At 31.7% G+C, this 13,987-nt stretch overlaps 1 protein-coding gene across 4 annotated transcripts in view; it reads left to right on the top strand.

Annotated features, from left to right (window-relative positions):
- The window catches only part of LOC149956643 (xibalbin-1-like), a 63,519-nt gene that overhangs the window by 31,414 nt on the left and 18,118 nt on the right, over positions 1-13,987 (top strand). For all 4 annotated transcript variants that reach the window (XM_090165497.1, XM_090165496.1, XM_090165495.1 and 1 more), the window contains exon 2: positions 8,179-8,346. In XM_090165497.1, the coding sequence (XP_090021623.1) occupies positions 8,244-8,346 (103 nt within the window). In that variant the 5' untranslated portion in view covers positions 8,179-8,243. The remainder of the gene's footprint in view (positions 1-8,178; positions 8,347-13,987) is intronic.

Raw genomic sequence — 13,987 nt, 5'->3', positions numbered from 1 at the left:
TTTACTTTCCTTCCAAACAAATTCATTCATTCCATCATTCATGGTGGTAGGCCAACAGCAGAACAAGTTGGCCTACCACCAGGGTATTTGTTTGAAAGGAAAGTAAATTTAAAGGGTGAAAGGCAGAAGAAAACCTAGGCCTTTAAACATTTTTAAATATTGTACATCAGTGTGATAATAAAAATTAGCATAATCACTTTTCTAATAAGTTAAATTTAAACTGCGTACCTTATAATAGGCATTGATCTTTACATTTGATATTATCTAAAATATAAATTAAATTAATGTAAAATGATCAACGTGTTTTGTTGCACCGTGAAAAAAATGCAGTGTCATACCAGTACATTAATTTATTTTCTGAAATAACCAGCTATACTTAAAAATTATTGTAGCTTTCTTTACACTTAATAAAAAAACTTAAAAGAAAATAAATATTTATTAATTTATTTCCAGGACTGCTAAAAGCAAGATTTTTATAGAAAACACAAATTGATGTTGGTTAAGCTATAATTAAACACAATAGAATTTTAATGAAAACTATAAAAAAGTTTAGAAAAATGTCTTTCCAAAAACTACTTAAAACTAACTACATGGAATTTTAGGCTAGACGTTTAAAACATATCTTCCTTTAAGTTTCCTGTTTAAAACGAGCAAACCCTCATTATTTAAAAATAATACAACTTTCGACTGTATGCACTTATATATTCATATAATATATTTCGTGACATACTTAAATATTCATAAATTTCCGAAATATAAAGTATATTTCTTACGAAAAAATACGGTTTAAAACATTAGCCCAGCCTCATTATTTCCAAAATAATTACAACTCTAGATTTTATGCAAAATATTTATTTATTTCGTGGCATACTCGAATGATATTCATAAATTTTCTACAAATGAAATATATTTCTTGGGAAATAAATTTTGGAAGAGGATTTTAAAAGCTATCTTTTTAAACTGGTTGTTTAAAACATCTCTTAAACATATAGTATATATTTCGTGACATATTTAAGAGTATTTTTCTGAGAAGAACAAACCCATTTGCATAACGACGAGTTATAGTACGGAGAAGTCTAATTTTCAAATGAAGCCATCAATTCCGCTCTTTTAATTAAGTTACCCGTGGAAGTTGGCAAGCAAACATTTCAAGCTCATTCATTCTTGTCTCCTCACTCCCTCTGGTGGGGTTTCGTGGAAAGTCCGCTTAAAACGGAAGAATTATTATCCACGTGCCCGCTTGGCAACGTTTTGAAAATTAGACATTCTCAGTTTACTAACTCGTTTTGTTATTTTTTCATTCCGAGCGCGCGATTCTTTAAAAACAGTTCATCTTCGGACTCGCTAAAATTATTAAACTTAAATCTGGCCTTTACAAATTGTCGACATTTTTATACTTAATTACGAGAGTTATGTTAAGAATTTATTGTACCATAGTCATGATCCCTAAGATTAAATAAATTCTATTGTATATCGATCGCAGATTTATTTATCTAAATTTCTAAATACAGGGTTTTTAAATTGACCGATCCAAGCGTTTTTCTCAAAAACTTTTTTTTATCGAAAATCCGAAGATTAAATTTCCACATACGTACATTTTTTGTTATTTTCTTATTTTGGTTTCAAAAGAAACTACTGCCTTCTACTGCCAACTTGTCTTGTTTCAAGGCCTCAAAACTCGAGCAAAAATAACCGTATTTTTACTTAACCAATTTATTTCTTCCTTTTTTAAATATGATCTTCAACTTTCTCATTGATACATTTTGCCTACGACTGACCGATGAAAAAATAAATTTTCTAAAACGAACAAAAATGGGTCGATTTCTCTGAATTTCATAAATTCAATAAATTATTATGCATAGTATATACCCTGAAAATTGCTCTATTTTCCGTCGCGTCGTGTTCAAGAAAAACGCTTGGAAAATTCGTCTGCTTTGTGTAAAAAGAAGCGTAAAAATTTTATCCTCAAAGATTTCGATAGTATTATTAAGTAATTTTGTTACGCTCTCATATCCTCCGAAACCTAATAACAGTGATCAAATTATTATTTAATTAAGTTTAAATTTGATAATTTTATGTAGTTTCTATCAAAATAGGCATAACCTAATCATTCTTACCAGTAGCTCAGTAATTTGAATTTCAAAATATAAAACGAGTTTATTATATATAGTTAGGGCTGCCTCATTGAAATTAATTAAAAAAATTAATAAACCAGTAAAACATAATTTAAAAGTCCATCTAACCAGAAAGAAAAAGTCCCGGTAAAATAACGCTATATACATATCGGTAAGGCCAAAGTATGGAATATATTTCAAACAAGGAGACATCCCGAAGTGTAACCCACCGATTTTGTTCAAACTCGGGGGATTGGTAGACCTTCATGTATCATGAAAAATCCTAAAGGAAATTTATTCAATGGGCAACCGTTTTGCCATGGCAACGAAAAATGTTTTTGACAACACATAATATTAAATTTTCCTATTGAAAATAACATGGGATTTTGACCTCAAATTGATCACAAAATGATCAGTTTTGATGTTTTTTTTGTCAATTTTTATCTATTTTTTCTATTTTTGGCATTTTCTAAATTTTGAAATTTGTTCAAATTTTTCACAGGGGTCCTTCGAATCGTTCAGAATCCCATGTTATTTTCAATGGGGAAATTTCCATTTGTTGTTGTCAAAAACATTTTTCGTTGCCATGGCAAAACGTTTGCCCATTGAATAAGGATTTTAATTAGGATTTTTCAAGTTACACGAAGGTCTAGCAATCCCCCGAGTTTGAACAATGTCGGGGGGTTACACTTCGGGATGTCTCATTGTTAGTGGAAAGTATCGAGTTACTTATCCTGAAAAGGTTAAACGAGTGAACATATGTTCGTTTGTAGGTTTTCGCTGTTCCTTTAATAACAGATTTGGAACTCATTTTTAGATTTTCTAACAGAAAAATAAATATTTTAATATCATCATAAGAAGTACTACACTCTGGTTTTAAATTCGCGACCATTTGAGACTTCCTGACACATCGCCTTTCTAGGTGAACAGCTCCTTCCGAGTAGAACTTGCAAGTTATCTCCCCACTGGTTAATGGGGTTTTCCCAATTTTTTCGGTTTCCCCTTTCCATAGTAACTTGTAGAGCTAGGTTAACACTAACAGTAAGTGTAAGGAGTTGTTGACTCGCTTGGCACGAGGAGCTTGCCACCAAACTCCTACGCATTGTAACCCGGCCACCTGTTTAAGAACATTATAAGTCGCTAGATGACTTGGGCCTAAGGTGGTGCCTTTGGTATTAGCCTAGTTCATTATTATTATTATTATAATAATTATTATTATTATAATTTTTATTATAGGAAGATGCATATTTCGATTTTCTTACTTAAATGGTACTTCTTTCGTAAGAGTTAACTATATACTTCTGTAGAAACGGTTTGAGTCTATTTGATCGATTCCCAAATGATCGAACTGGTCCCATTTGATCGAATTGCATTTGATCGAATGGCATTTGATCGAACGAAATTTGATCGAAAGCTACTGTAGGGTAAAACTACTAGTTTTTGGGAGTAAAACGAAAAGGAGTACATCAACCTAGCCTAACCTAACCTAACCTAACCTGACCCTATTTATATATATCGTCGATGCCATAAAAAATTCCATCATATAGTGTTTAAAGTAAAAATCTCTTCATCTTTGTGGATTAATACAGTTAAAGCAATGAATTATTCCTTCTGCACTTAAGCAATTAATTATTCCATCATTATTCCTTCTGCACTTAACCAATGAGTTATTCCATCATTATTCCTTCTGCACTTAACCAATGAGTTATTCCATCATTATTCCTTCTGCACTTCATATTGGCATTCGGTAAAATAAAAACATACCAACTGGTACTATAAATACTTTTGAATTCGATCAAATAGTATTCGATAATTTGAAGGTTCGATCTTATGAAACAAATGACAAATGGGATTCGACCAAATGGAATTTCGATCAATTGCAACGTATAATGATCGACGATCGATCACATATTTTTCGATCAAATGGACCAACACCGTAGAAACACAAGTTCGTATAATTACTCGCTTAACCTCGTTTTTGATTAAAAATAATCAAATAATAAAAAATAATAAAAAATTGATATTTTGACAGCCAACGAAACCTACACAAAACAGAACGCATTAAGCTTTTTTTTCAACGTGGATCTCAAGCCGAAACTGCTCTTCCTTCCAACGCTTCTTTCATATCGATTTTTTAAGTGTAAGCGCACTATCATGGGTTAGATAAACAAGTGAAGGATTTTCGCATTGGTAGGGCTGCTTTGATCCTTCACCAATTATAGACCACTCTCAGGAAAGATACAAAATTTCCAGAGCTTCCATTTGCCGGGATGTCCAAAAAGGTCATTTCCAGTCCATCTTTTTTGTGGCAAGTTTTTATACATAGGTTTCATCAAAATAATTTTGGTTTTGACAAATAATATATTTATGTATATCAAGAATAATTTTATTAATGCCGATAAAAATTATTAATAACGGGAATAATTTTATTATTACCGAGAATAAAATATATCGATAATAAATTTATACCGATATTAAATATATTTGTACCGATATTAAATATATTTGTACCGATAATAAATGTTTTATACCGATTATAATTTCATTTAAACCAAAATTAAATTTATTTATACCAAAATTAAATTTATTTATACCAAAATTAAAATGATTTATAACGATAATAAGTTTATTTATATCAAAATTAAATTTATTTTTATCAAAATTAAATTTATTTATACCGAAATTATATTTCTTTATACCGAAATTAAATTTATTTATACAAAAATTAAATTTATTTATACAAAAATTAAATTTATTTATACAAAAATTAAATTTATTTATATCAATATTAAGTTTAATTACATCGAAATTAAATTTATTTATACCAAAACTAAATTTATTTATATCGAAACTAAATTTATTTATATGGAAATTAAATTTATTTATACCGAAATTAAATTTAGTTTCACCAAAATAAATTTTTTCATACCGAAGTAAAATATATTTATACCGAAATTAAATTTATTTATACCAAATATAATTTATATATACCGAAATTAAATTTATTTATACCTTGATTGTTTAAAACTGGTAGAATATTTGTTGCAGGAAATCCAAGATTTTTTCCACTTCCCCGCTAATTGAAAATGAGATGTTATGCTCTAAGATAAGGAATAAACTTTAAATGCACTCTTTATCATTTTAATCTTTATTCAAATTATTGCTTAAAAAAATTTTGTTTTCAAAATATTTTTGTTGTTAGAATAAAGTTTAGATTCCTGTTAGCTTACGGTTTATGATACTTGAAAATTTTAAGCCAAATGCATTCCAAACCTTTGAATCGTTAGAATGTTAACAGGGACAACAATTTTAAAACTCCTGTAAGCATTTAAATTCAAACTCCAATGGTAACAGCGATCTTAATTTGAGTTTATCAAAAATCCCGTATGTAGCATTTTAATTCCAGCTTAATCGAGAAAAAAATTGCTTTCAAATAAAACCCATGTTGACAACATTTGAATTTCAAAAGGATGATCGAATTGGCGAATAAGTAGATAAGTCCATTAAGAAAAGGGATAATAATGCTAAACCCTAAACAAATTTGAAGAAATTTAAAATCTTACTAATAGCTCTAACCGATAGGTCTTCGAGCAAACAAAATGACGCGAAACTCGGACCAAATAGGTCTTCGAGTGAAAAATTAAATTAAATAAAATAGCCAGAAATTCCAACGGTAGACCGGTTCCGTCCTATTTGGGACTAATCAGTACCGTGCGGGAAATCTACCTCGCGACTATAACACCGAATAGAGAAACTAAGCCTAAATATTAAAAATTTCAAAACGAGTTGCGTAGCAACGGAAAGCCGAAAAGGGGGAGAGTGGTGGAGATTAGTATATACGCAATGTTAAGTTAAAAGGAACCACCTATGCAGTCCATAAGTGGTTCATTTACTTTTGAATTTCCAAGTTAACAGCGACCTTCTTTTGAATTTTTAAAAAAAGTCGTGTTGACATCACTTGAATTTAAACTACAAGAATGATAAAATTATAAATTTAAACCAAATTATTAGAGACATCATTTGAGTAACATTTTCAACAGATATAAAATTGCTTACTTTACCGTTATCTTGGAATTGTAACCCGGCTGCCTGAATTAATTTCTTTAAAAGTTGCCGGATGACTTAAGCCTAAGGTAGCGCCATGGATAATAGCTTAGCTTGTTATTTTTAACCAACTCGGCGAAATGTTAAAGTTCGAGTATTGGAGAACATACCTTCCATAAATGCTTAAATCTAGATTTATAACTCTTTTGTTTCATGAGATACTACTATAATTATGTAGATTGCCTTCGTGGTTGCCATTCTCAAAATGCCACGCGGTAAAAATTGATCGAAATACTTAAACGTATTCCAATATATCATAGGTCAACTACCTTAATGTTTTAAAATATTCCTTAGTATAATTTTGTTATCTAAAAATAGTTAATTTAATGTGGGAAAACAGCAAGTGTATAATATAAAATGGAAAAATCAATTTTAATGTTATTCCAACTATGTACTAAAAATAGCAAACATAATTAACATAATAGACGTAAGTATGACAATTGAATTTTTTGTATTACGTTATAAAGAAATAACGACACGATATATAAAGTAGCTTCAAGATTTCCATTTCCGTGCTCACTTTTATAATTGAAAGCGCGGCTACCGGAAATTGAAAAAAGTAAAAACCTACGATTTCTTTGGCCAAACAATGATGCCTTTTGGACCTTAAAAATAAAATTAATAAAAATTGCCATTCATATCGACGTTAGAGCTAGCAAGTAAGAATTTGCTAGCAAGGAAATAGGTTATTATTATTATGTTTTTAACTATTCAAGGCTTGATTACATTTTTAGCTTTTTTTGTACGATCTTCTTAAAGCATATTTTTTTAAAAAAACTTAAAATTAAACTTTTTAAAAATTTTACTTTGTTTTGTATTATTTATTTATTTTAAGAGACGGAATTATAGACTAAAATCCCGTGAAGACTGAGTTATAAACAAATCCCTATTCCCCCCAGTGTATGTAGGTATAGGTGTATGTAGGTTTAAGGATTCACGGCACCTTTCCAGGGGGGAAAATACATAGATTTCGACTCGCTTTTTAACATTATTTAATTAATTAACTTAACCCAAATTGTAAATCGATGAAAATAGCGCGACTCGCTGCCTTTGCGCCATAAGAATAGCTGTGACGTCTGTAGAGAAACAGACGCAATACAGACAGACAGACAGACAGACAGAAGACACTTAGGAATATAGTATAAATAAGAAGATATAGATATAGATATAGATATAGATAGATATATAGATATAGATAGATAGATAGATAGATTTGATTTAATTTACGGTTTGGTGGATTCAAGGATTCTATATAGAATCCTTGGTGGATTAAAGTTAATTCCGAAATTGTATCCAAAATTGGGCAGATACAAATTATAAGTTAATTTTAGTTCAGGTAAATTACAATTATATGTCATCCAATAACAATGAAATAAACAGAACTGTCTTCCATCTGATTATTCAAGTTAAATCCAATTTAGATAAATAATTAAGCCATTTTCTTAAGAGCACTGATTTCAATACAATGCGTGGTAACTATATATTTCTTAAAAAATATATAAAATTTGTTTATGCTTACGATGCTTCAAAATCAACCAATTTTAAAAAATCAATTTAAGTAAAGGAACTCCAACCGAATACTTACCGGAAAGCAGTTAAAATTAAAAAACCCGATTTAAGTCTAATAAGTATTTTCTTTGAATATTTTTTAAATATTAAGTTCCAAAACCAAGTAAATTGCAAATTTCGCGAAAAATTATCTAAATACTAGATAAGTATTACGAAATATTAATTCAAAACGGTTAAAAAAATCGATACCTTAATGGGTAACTACTTATATTTTTAGCAAACTGTAGCTCTTTCGAAAAAGCAAATTTACTAAAATTGAATTACCTGGTTTTGGAAATAAGCTAGCACCCTAAAATAAAATAAGTTTATTGTATGCACGACTTGTTGGAAAAATACTTTTTTAATATTCTAATTATAATTTATTGTTGTTTTTTATTTTTTATTCACGCAGAAGCCTTTGAACTAGAATATTAATTGCAAGACTTATCGTCAAAGACACAAAACTCAGGCAGAAACATGAACTCATTGGCAGCTGCTGTGTTCCTCGGCCTCGTCCTCCTCGCTGACTTAGTTATAGCGTCGCCCTACGGAGCACCACAAGAAGCGGGCTTGCCACAAGGTAAGTACCTCCAGTTCTCATTCAACACCTATTAAGCTCGTGCACCAAATTGGTAAAATGAAAGGTATAATAGTGCCGACGAAGCGCAAACTGCGGAAGTAGTTTACATCTGCTCCAATACTAGTTTTGGGTGACGTTGGGTACGCGACGATTGTATTAATAGTTGCAGACTAAACTAAAGCTTGTTTAAATGGAAAACAGGATATTTAAATACGGAGCAGCTACAAAAGAGCGAGAAATGGCTTGTTACAATAGAAAACAGGGTAATTAAATACGGAATAACTACAGAAGAAACATGAATTTTTTATTTCAATGAAAAACAGAGAATGTGTATTCGGAGAAGCTACAAAGAGACAAAGATGGCTGGTTTCTATGGAAAACAAGGTAATTTAATACGAATTAGCTACAAAATAACCAGAAATTGCTAACCTAGCCTAAACCTAACCTAATCTAACCTAAACCTAACCTAATGGTAGAATAGAAAAAAAATACTGGAGAAAAAACAAAAATGACAAATGGAAAATATTTTAAAAGATAATAATAAACTAAAATCTTAGTTTAGTCTACAACTATTAATACAATCATCGCGTACCCTACGTCACCCAAAACTAGTATTGGGGCAGATGTAAACTACAGTCCAAACTGCTTAATCTTTCTCGTTTTGTACGCAGGCTAAACCTTTTTATTATAACACATTGTAATGAAATATCTGATAATAGAATACAAATAATTACTTATGTCAAATTTGTTTAGACTATCCTTACCACAAAGTTAACTGTGAAATTTTTTTTTAATGTACACAGAATGGTTTACACTAGACCATGCTCTGAAAATAGAGCTATAAAAAAGCATAAATGATTTGGTTACATATACTATCACTAAGGTGGAAAGAGTGGGAGATACCGGAAATTTAACAAAATTATTCTGTGAACCTTTAAGCCGAGTTATCTTTCTACAACATTTTATTGCTTAAGGACCGCGAAATAATTTTAGAAAATTAACCAAATCTCACGTAGCTTCTTTCCTTTCGTACCTCTTGGTAGCTAATAGCATCCAATTCTGGCATATTTTAGGTACATTCCCAAAAACTAACTTATGAAACTGCTGAAATTCAAACAATTTTTTTTCCATTTAAATTTAAAGTTGTTATTTATGTTTATATTAAATACAAAAAGTAGCTGTGGAAACTCATTTAGGTGGTTCGGTAATAATACAAATCTAAGATCTTGGCGTACTTTTTGCTGATTTGGCTGAAAGTTTTCATGTTGGTTGATGTTAACCGATTCAGTCTTTATTATATGGCTTATAAGATTAATTAAGAAACCTCACTTAGTAATTCTCGGTATTTCCAATTGTTTCCTAATAAATATATCTGAATCAAATTATACCTAAATTGGGAAAGGCTATTAGGGAATTATTTCCGATTTTATACCTTACCATAATTGAAAACAAATTGCCCATCACTGATGGACAGTGTTGTCACTTGCTTATAGATTAATAAGGCTTAATTTTCAAATTACTTTTGCTTAAAGCGAAGTTAACATCACGCCATGATTGAAAAAGGAAGGATTATTAATGGCGAGAAGTTCTTAATTGAAAACACACCGAAATAAATTTGGGTTGTCCAAAAAAAAATGTTATTTAATCTTGCGTATTTGCTTCCCACATTTTATCAAACACCGAACATGGCTGATTTTCTATTCGCTATAAAACGCCAATCGAAGCGTAAAAATCTGTCTAATAGAATGCAAAGTTTCGTAGGGTACCTCGTTCTGAAGAATCAGGGCTTAGAAAAAAGGATTAGAGATTAAGCCTAGCTGTTAGCCGGGCGCTTCCATTTTGAAAGGATTAGTCGTCCGATTAAACGCGAGGCAGCGTCTCGTGAGTAATAAGATTGCCTTCTTCGGGGGCCATTTTGACGCAAAAACCCCTACTGAGTCTGCGCCTCGTATAAGCTAGGACTTATTTGCAATGAGACTCTCCACCGTAATTTTAGTTCTAAGGCTCTTCGCTATCCCGTCTTCCTTAAAGCAAAATTCGCGTATCCCGAAAAGAAGCATACACCAGAAATTAAAGAATATTTTCATCGTTACCATTAGACTTATACCTTTGGATCGAATTCTCAACGAACCGAGGGAAGTTATTATATTCTCTATTTACCGAATCGCAATTCACTGAATCTCTTTTGATCGAATGCCATCTGATCGAAAATCAACTTCAGTGAATCCCATTTGAAGGAAAATGACTTCAACGAATCCCATTTGATCGAAAACAACTTCATTGAATCCCATTTGATCGAATATGACTTCAACGAATCCCATTTTATCGAAAACCTCATAATTGAATCCCATTTGAATGAAAATGACTTCAACGAATCCCATTTGATCGAAAACCACTTCATTGAATCCCATTTGAACGAAAATGACTTCAACGAATCCTATTTGATCGAAAACAACTTCATTGAATCCCATTTGATCGAAAACAACTTCATTGAATCCCATTTGATCGAAAACAACTTCATTGAATCCCATTTGAAGGAAAATGACTTCAACGAATCCCATTTGATCGAAAACAACTTCATTGAATCCCATTTGATCGAAAACAACTTCATTGAATCCCATTTGATCGAAAACAACTTCATTGAATCCCATTTGAAGGAAAATGACTTCAACGAATCCCATTTGATCGAAAACAACTTCATTGAATCCCATTTGATCGAAAACAACTTCATTGAATCCCATTTAATCGAAAATGACTTCAACGAATCCCATTTGATCGAAAACAACTTAATTGAATCCCATTTAATCGAAAATGACTTCAACGAATCCCATTTGATCGAAACAACTTCATTGAATCCCATTTTATCGAAACCTCATCATTGAATCCCATTTGATCGACAACAACTTCAGCGAATCCCATTTGATCGAAAACCACTTTATATACTGAAATCTCATTTAATTTAATTTAACTGTTATAGATTAATTAGAAATTGGCGTTGCTGATTCGCTTATTCTAGAGTATACATTTACACTTAAAAATTTAAATAATTTACAATTAACGTAGAATCACTTAATTAAGCTTGAGAAAAATTATCATTATTTTAAATAACAGAAATAAAAGAACGTGTTCGGTCTTTGTCAAATTGAATTTTCTATATAGAAAATTTTGATTGAACTCACTGTTCCTCACTAAAATCTAACACTGACTCTGAAATTGCTTCACACTTTTTTAATGTCAATTAGAAAATTTGATAGAAAAATCTAAAAAATTCAAAGTCAGTTTTAAACAACGAGTGCCAACTAAATGAATAGCTTAATTACAACATTTCATTAATATGGTCTGCAGTAGTGGGCTAAGCCATATACTACCTTTTAGTAAAGACATAAGATTTTAAGAGATCATTAATTCTATTTTCAGGCATTTCTAATGTAATTTCAATTCAACTGTTGTTATTTATTTTATTTACAAAATTTTTACTTTTGGACGTATTCCAAGTTACGGTCCTTTGGCTCTGAAGCTAATCAGTAATTCTTAAGAAGGCTTTTCTTTCGCCAACTCATAAATATTCACGATCAATAAAACCCAAGCCTAGTTTTTCGTCTAGTCGGTTTCCGCGTACCTGTAATTGTAACCGCCTAAGCCTTGATCCTTTACTTTCTTGATTTTCGTCTCAATTCCGCCGTTTATAAACTTATAATTCAACTCACTTATCATTCACGGCCAAGCTTTCCTCTCTAAGTTGAGCCGAACTTATTTTGAAAGCGACGATAATATGTTAAGTCCAATGGTAAATAGTAGGCTTTGAGGACCCAGGACACCAGGACTGAGCGGCTTAGATGAATGTTCTGAACGTCAATTCTTTATCTCCAGAATAAAGACGACACTCTTTAAGTATCCCTGGTTTTCCGCCGAAATATTTTTTCTCTTTTTTGCTTGGTCGTGTCTTTATGAAACTTCCTCGATAAAGTTGGCCGTTATGTGTGAGTTTGTTATACGTAGGTATACGGAATATTTTATGGACCCAACGTTGTTACACATCATTTATTTTATTTCACCCATGATAAATATTGCAGCTCGGCTTTTTCGTATATATTCGCGGTAAAACATTTTGTGTTTTATATGGCTGGTTTCATTATTGTACTTCCGTGTAAACAAAACAATTATTACACAAAATGTAACTGTTTATATCGCTATGGTTACCATATTTTAATATTCGTTCACCTTATATTAGTTCGTATTTTCATAGATAGGATTTATATATTAGGTTATTAAAGGTTTTTTTTATTATCTAACATCATATAAAACGCTTTAAATATTATAAAATACATGTTTCAAATTTATTATTACAATTATTTAGTTGGAATTTATAAAAAAACCATTGGTTTACAACGGAATCCCTTTAAATGATTTCATACACTGAATCTCAAACCAATTATCACAAAATTCGATTACATTTTTTCTTCTTTTTTTCTTCTTAATTTCCACTGATATTTCTATTTCTTCACTTGCCGATACATTTAATTTATTTTTAAATTATCACTTTATTTAATCAACATTTTAATTTACCAATGACTTTTTTCTAAATTTAGTGCTAAATTTAAACCAAATTTTTATTTTAAATACTACTTAATTTTAGTTTTTAATTTGCGTTATTATTTTAAAAATTAGAACTGAATTTTACCATTTTTTGATTACCATATTTTTTAAATCTTTACTAAAACAAGTGTACCCAAGTTAAAATTCTAAATGTTATCATTTTCAAGTTTGAAATCTTATCCCGTTTCATCAACAATATGATAATACTTTTCCGTATTTAGGAATTTGAACGTTGTGAACAGCGTGGAAGTAGCTCTGGGTCTTTTATTCGGGGCAAAGCTTACCCCTCCAAATTAAAGCCGAGAAGGGAAGGAAAATCAAAACTGGCGTAGGATTCTGGGGTTCAAAACTGGCGTAGGATTCTGGGGCTCAAAACTGGCGTAGGATTCTGGGGTTTAAAACTGGCGTAGGATTCTGGGGTTCAAAACTGGCGTAGGATTCTGGGGCTCAAAACTGGCGTAGGATTCTGGGATTCGAAACTGGCGTATGATTCTGGGGTTCGAAACTGGCGTAGGATTCTGGGGCTCAAAACTGGCGTATGATTCTGGGGCTCAAAACCTGGCGTAGGATTCTGGGGTTCAAAACTGGTGTAGGTTTCTGGGGTTCAAAACTGGCGTAGGATTCTGGGGCTCAAAACTGGCGTAGGATTATGGGGCTCAAAACTGGCGTAGGATTCTGGGATTCGAAACTGGCGTAGGATTCTGGGGTTCGAAACTGTCGTAGGATTCTGGGGTTCAAAACTGGCGTAGGATTCTGGGGCTCAAAACTGGCGTAGGATTCTGGGGTTCAAAACTGGCGTAGGATTCTGGGGTTCAAAACTGACGTAGGATTCTGGGCTCAAAACTGGCGTAGGATTCCGGAGCTCAAAACTGGCGTAGGATTCTGGGGCTCGAAACTGGCGTAGGGTTCTGGGGCTCGAAACTGGCGTAAGATTCTGGGGCTCGAAACAGGCGTAGGATTCTGGGGCTCGAAACTGGCGTAGGATTCTGGGGTTCAAAACTGGCGTAGGATTCTGGGGTTTGAAAACACAGGAGAGCCTGCATAA

The sequence above is a fragment of the Leiobunum rupestre genome, chromosome 2, assembly GCF_980474605.1.
Source record: "Leiobunum rupestre chromosome 2, qqLeiRupe1.1.hap1, whole genome shotgun sequence".
Classification (NCBI taxonomy): domain Eukaryota; kingdom Metazoa; phylum Arthropoda; class Arachnida; order Opiliones; family Sclerosomatidae; genus Leiobunum; species Leiobunum rupestre.
This window is presented reverse-complemented; position numbering and strand designations above follow the sequence as displayed.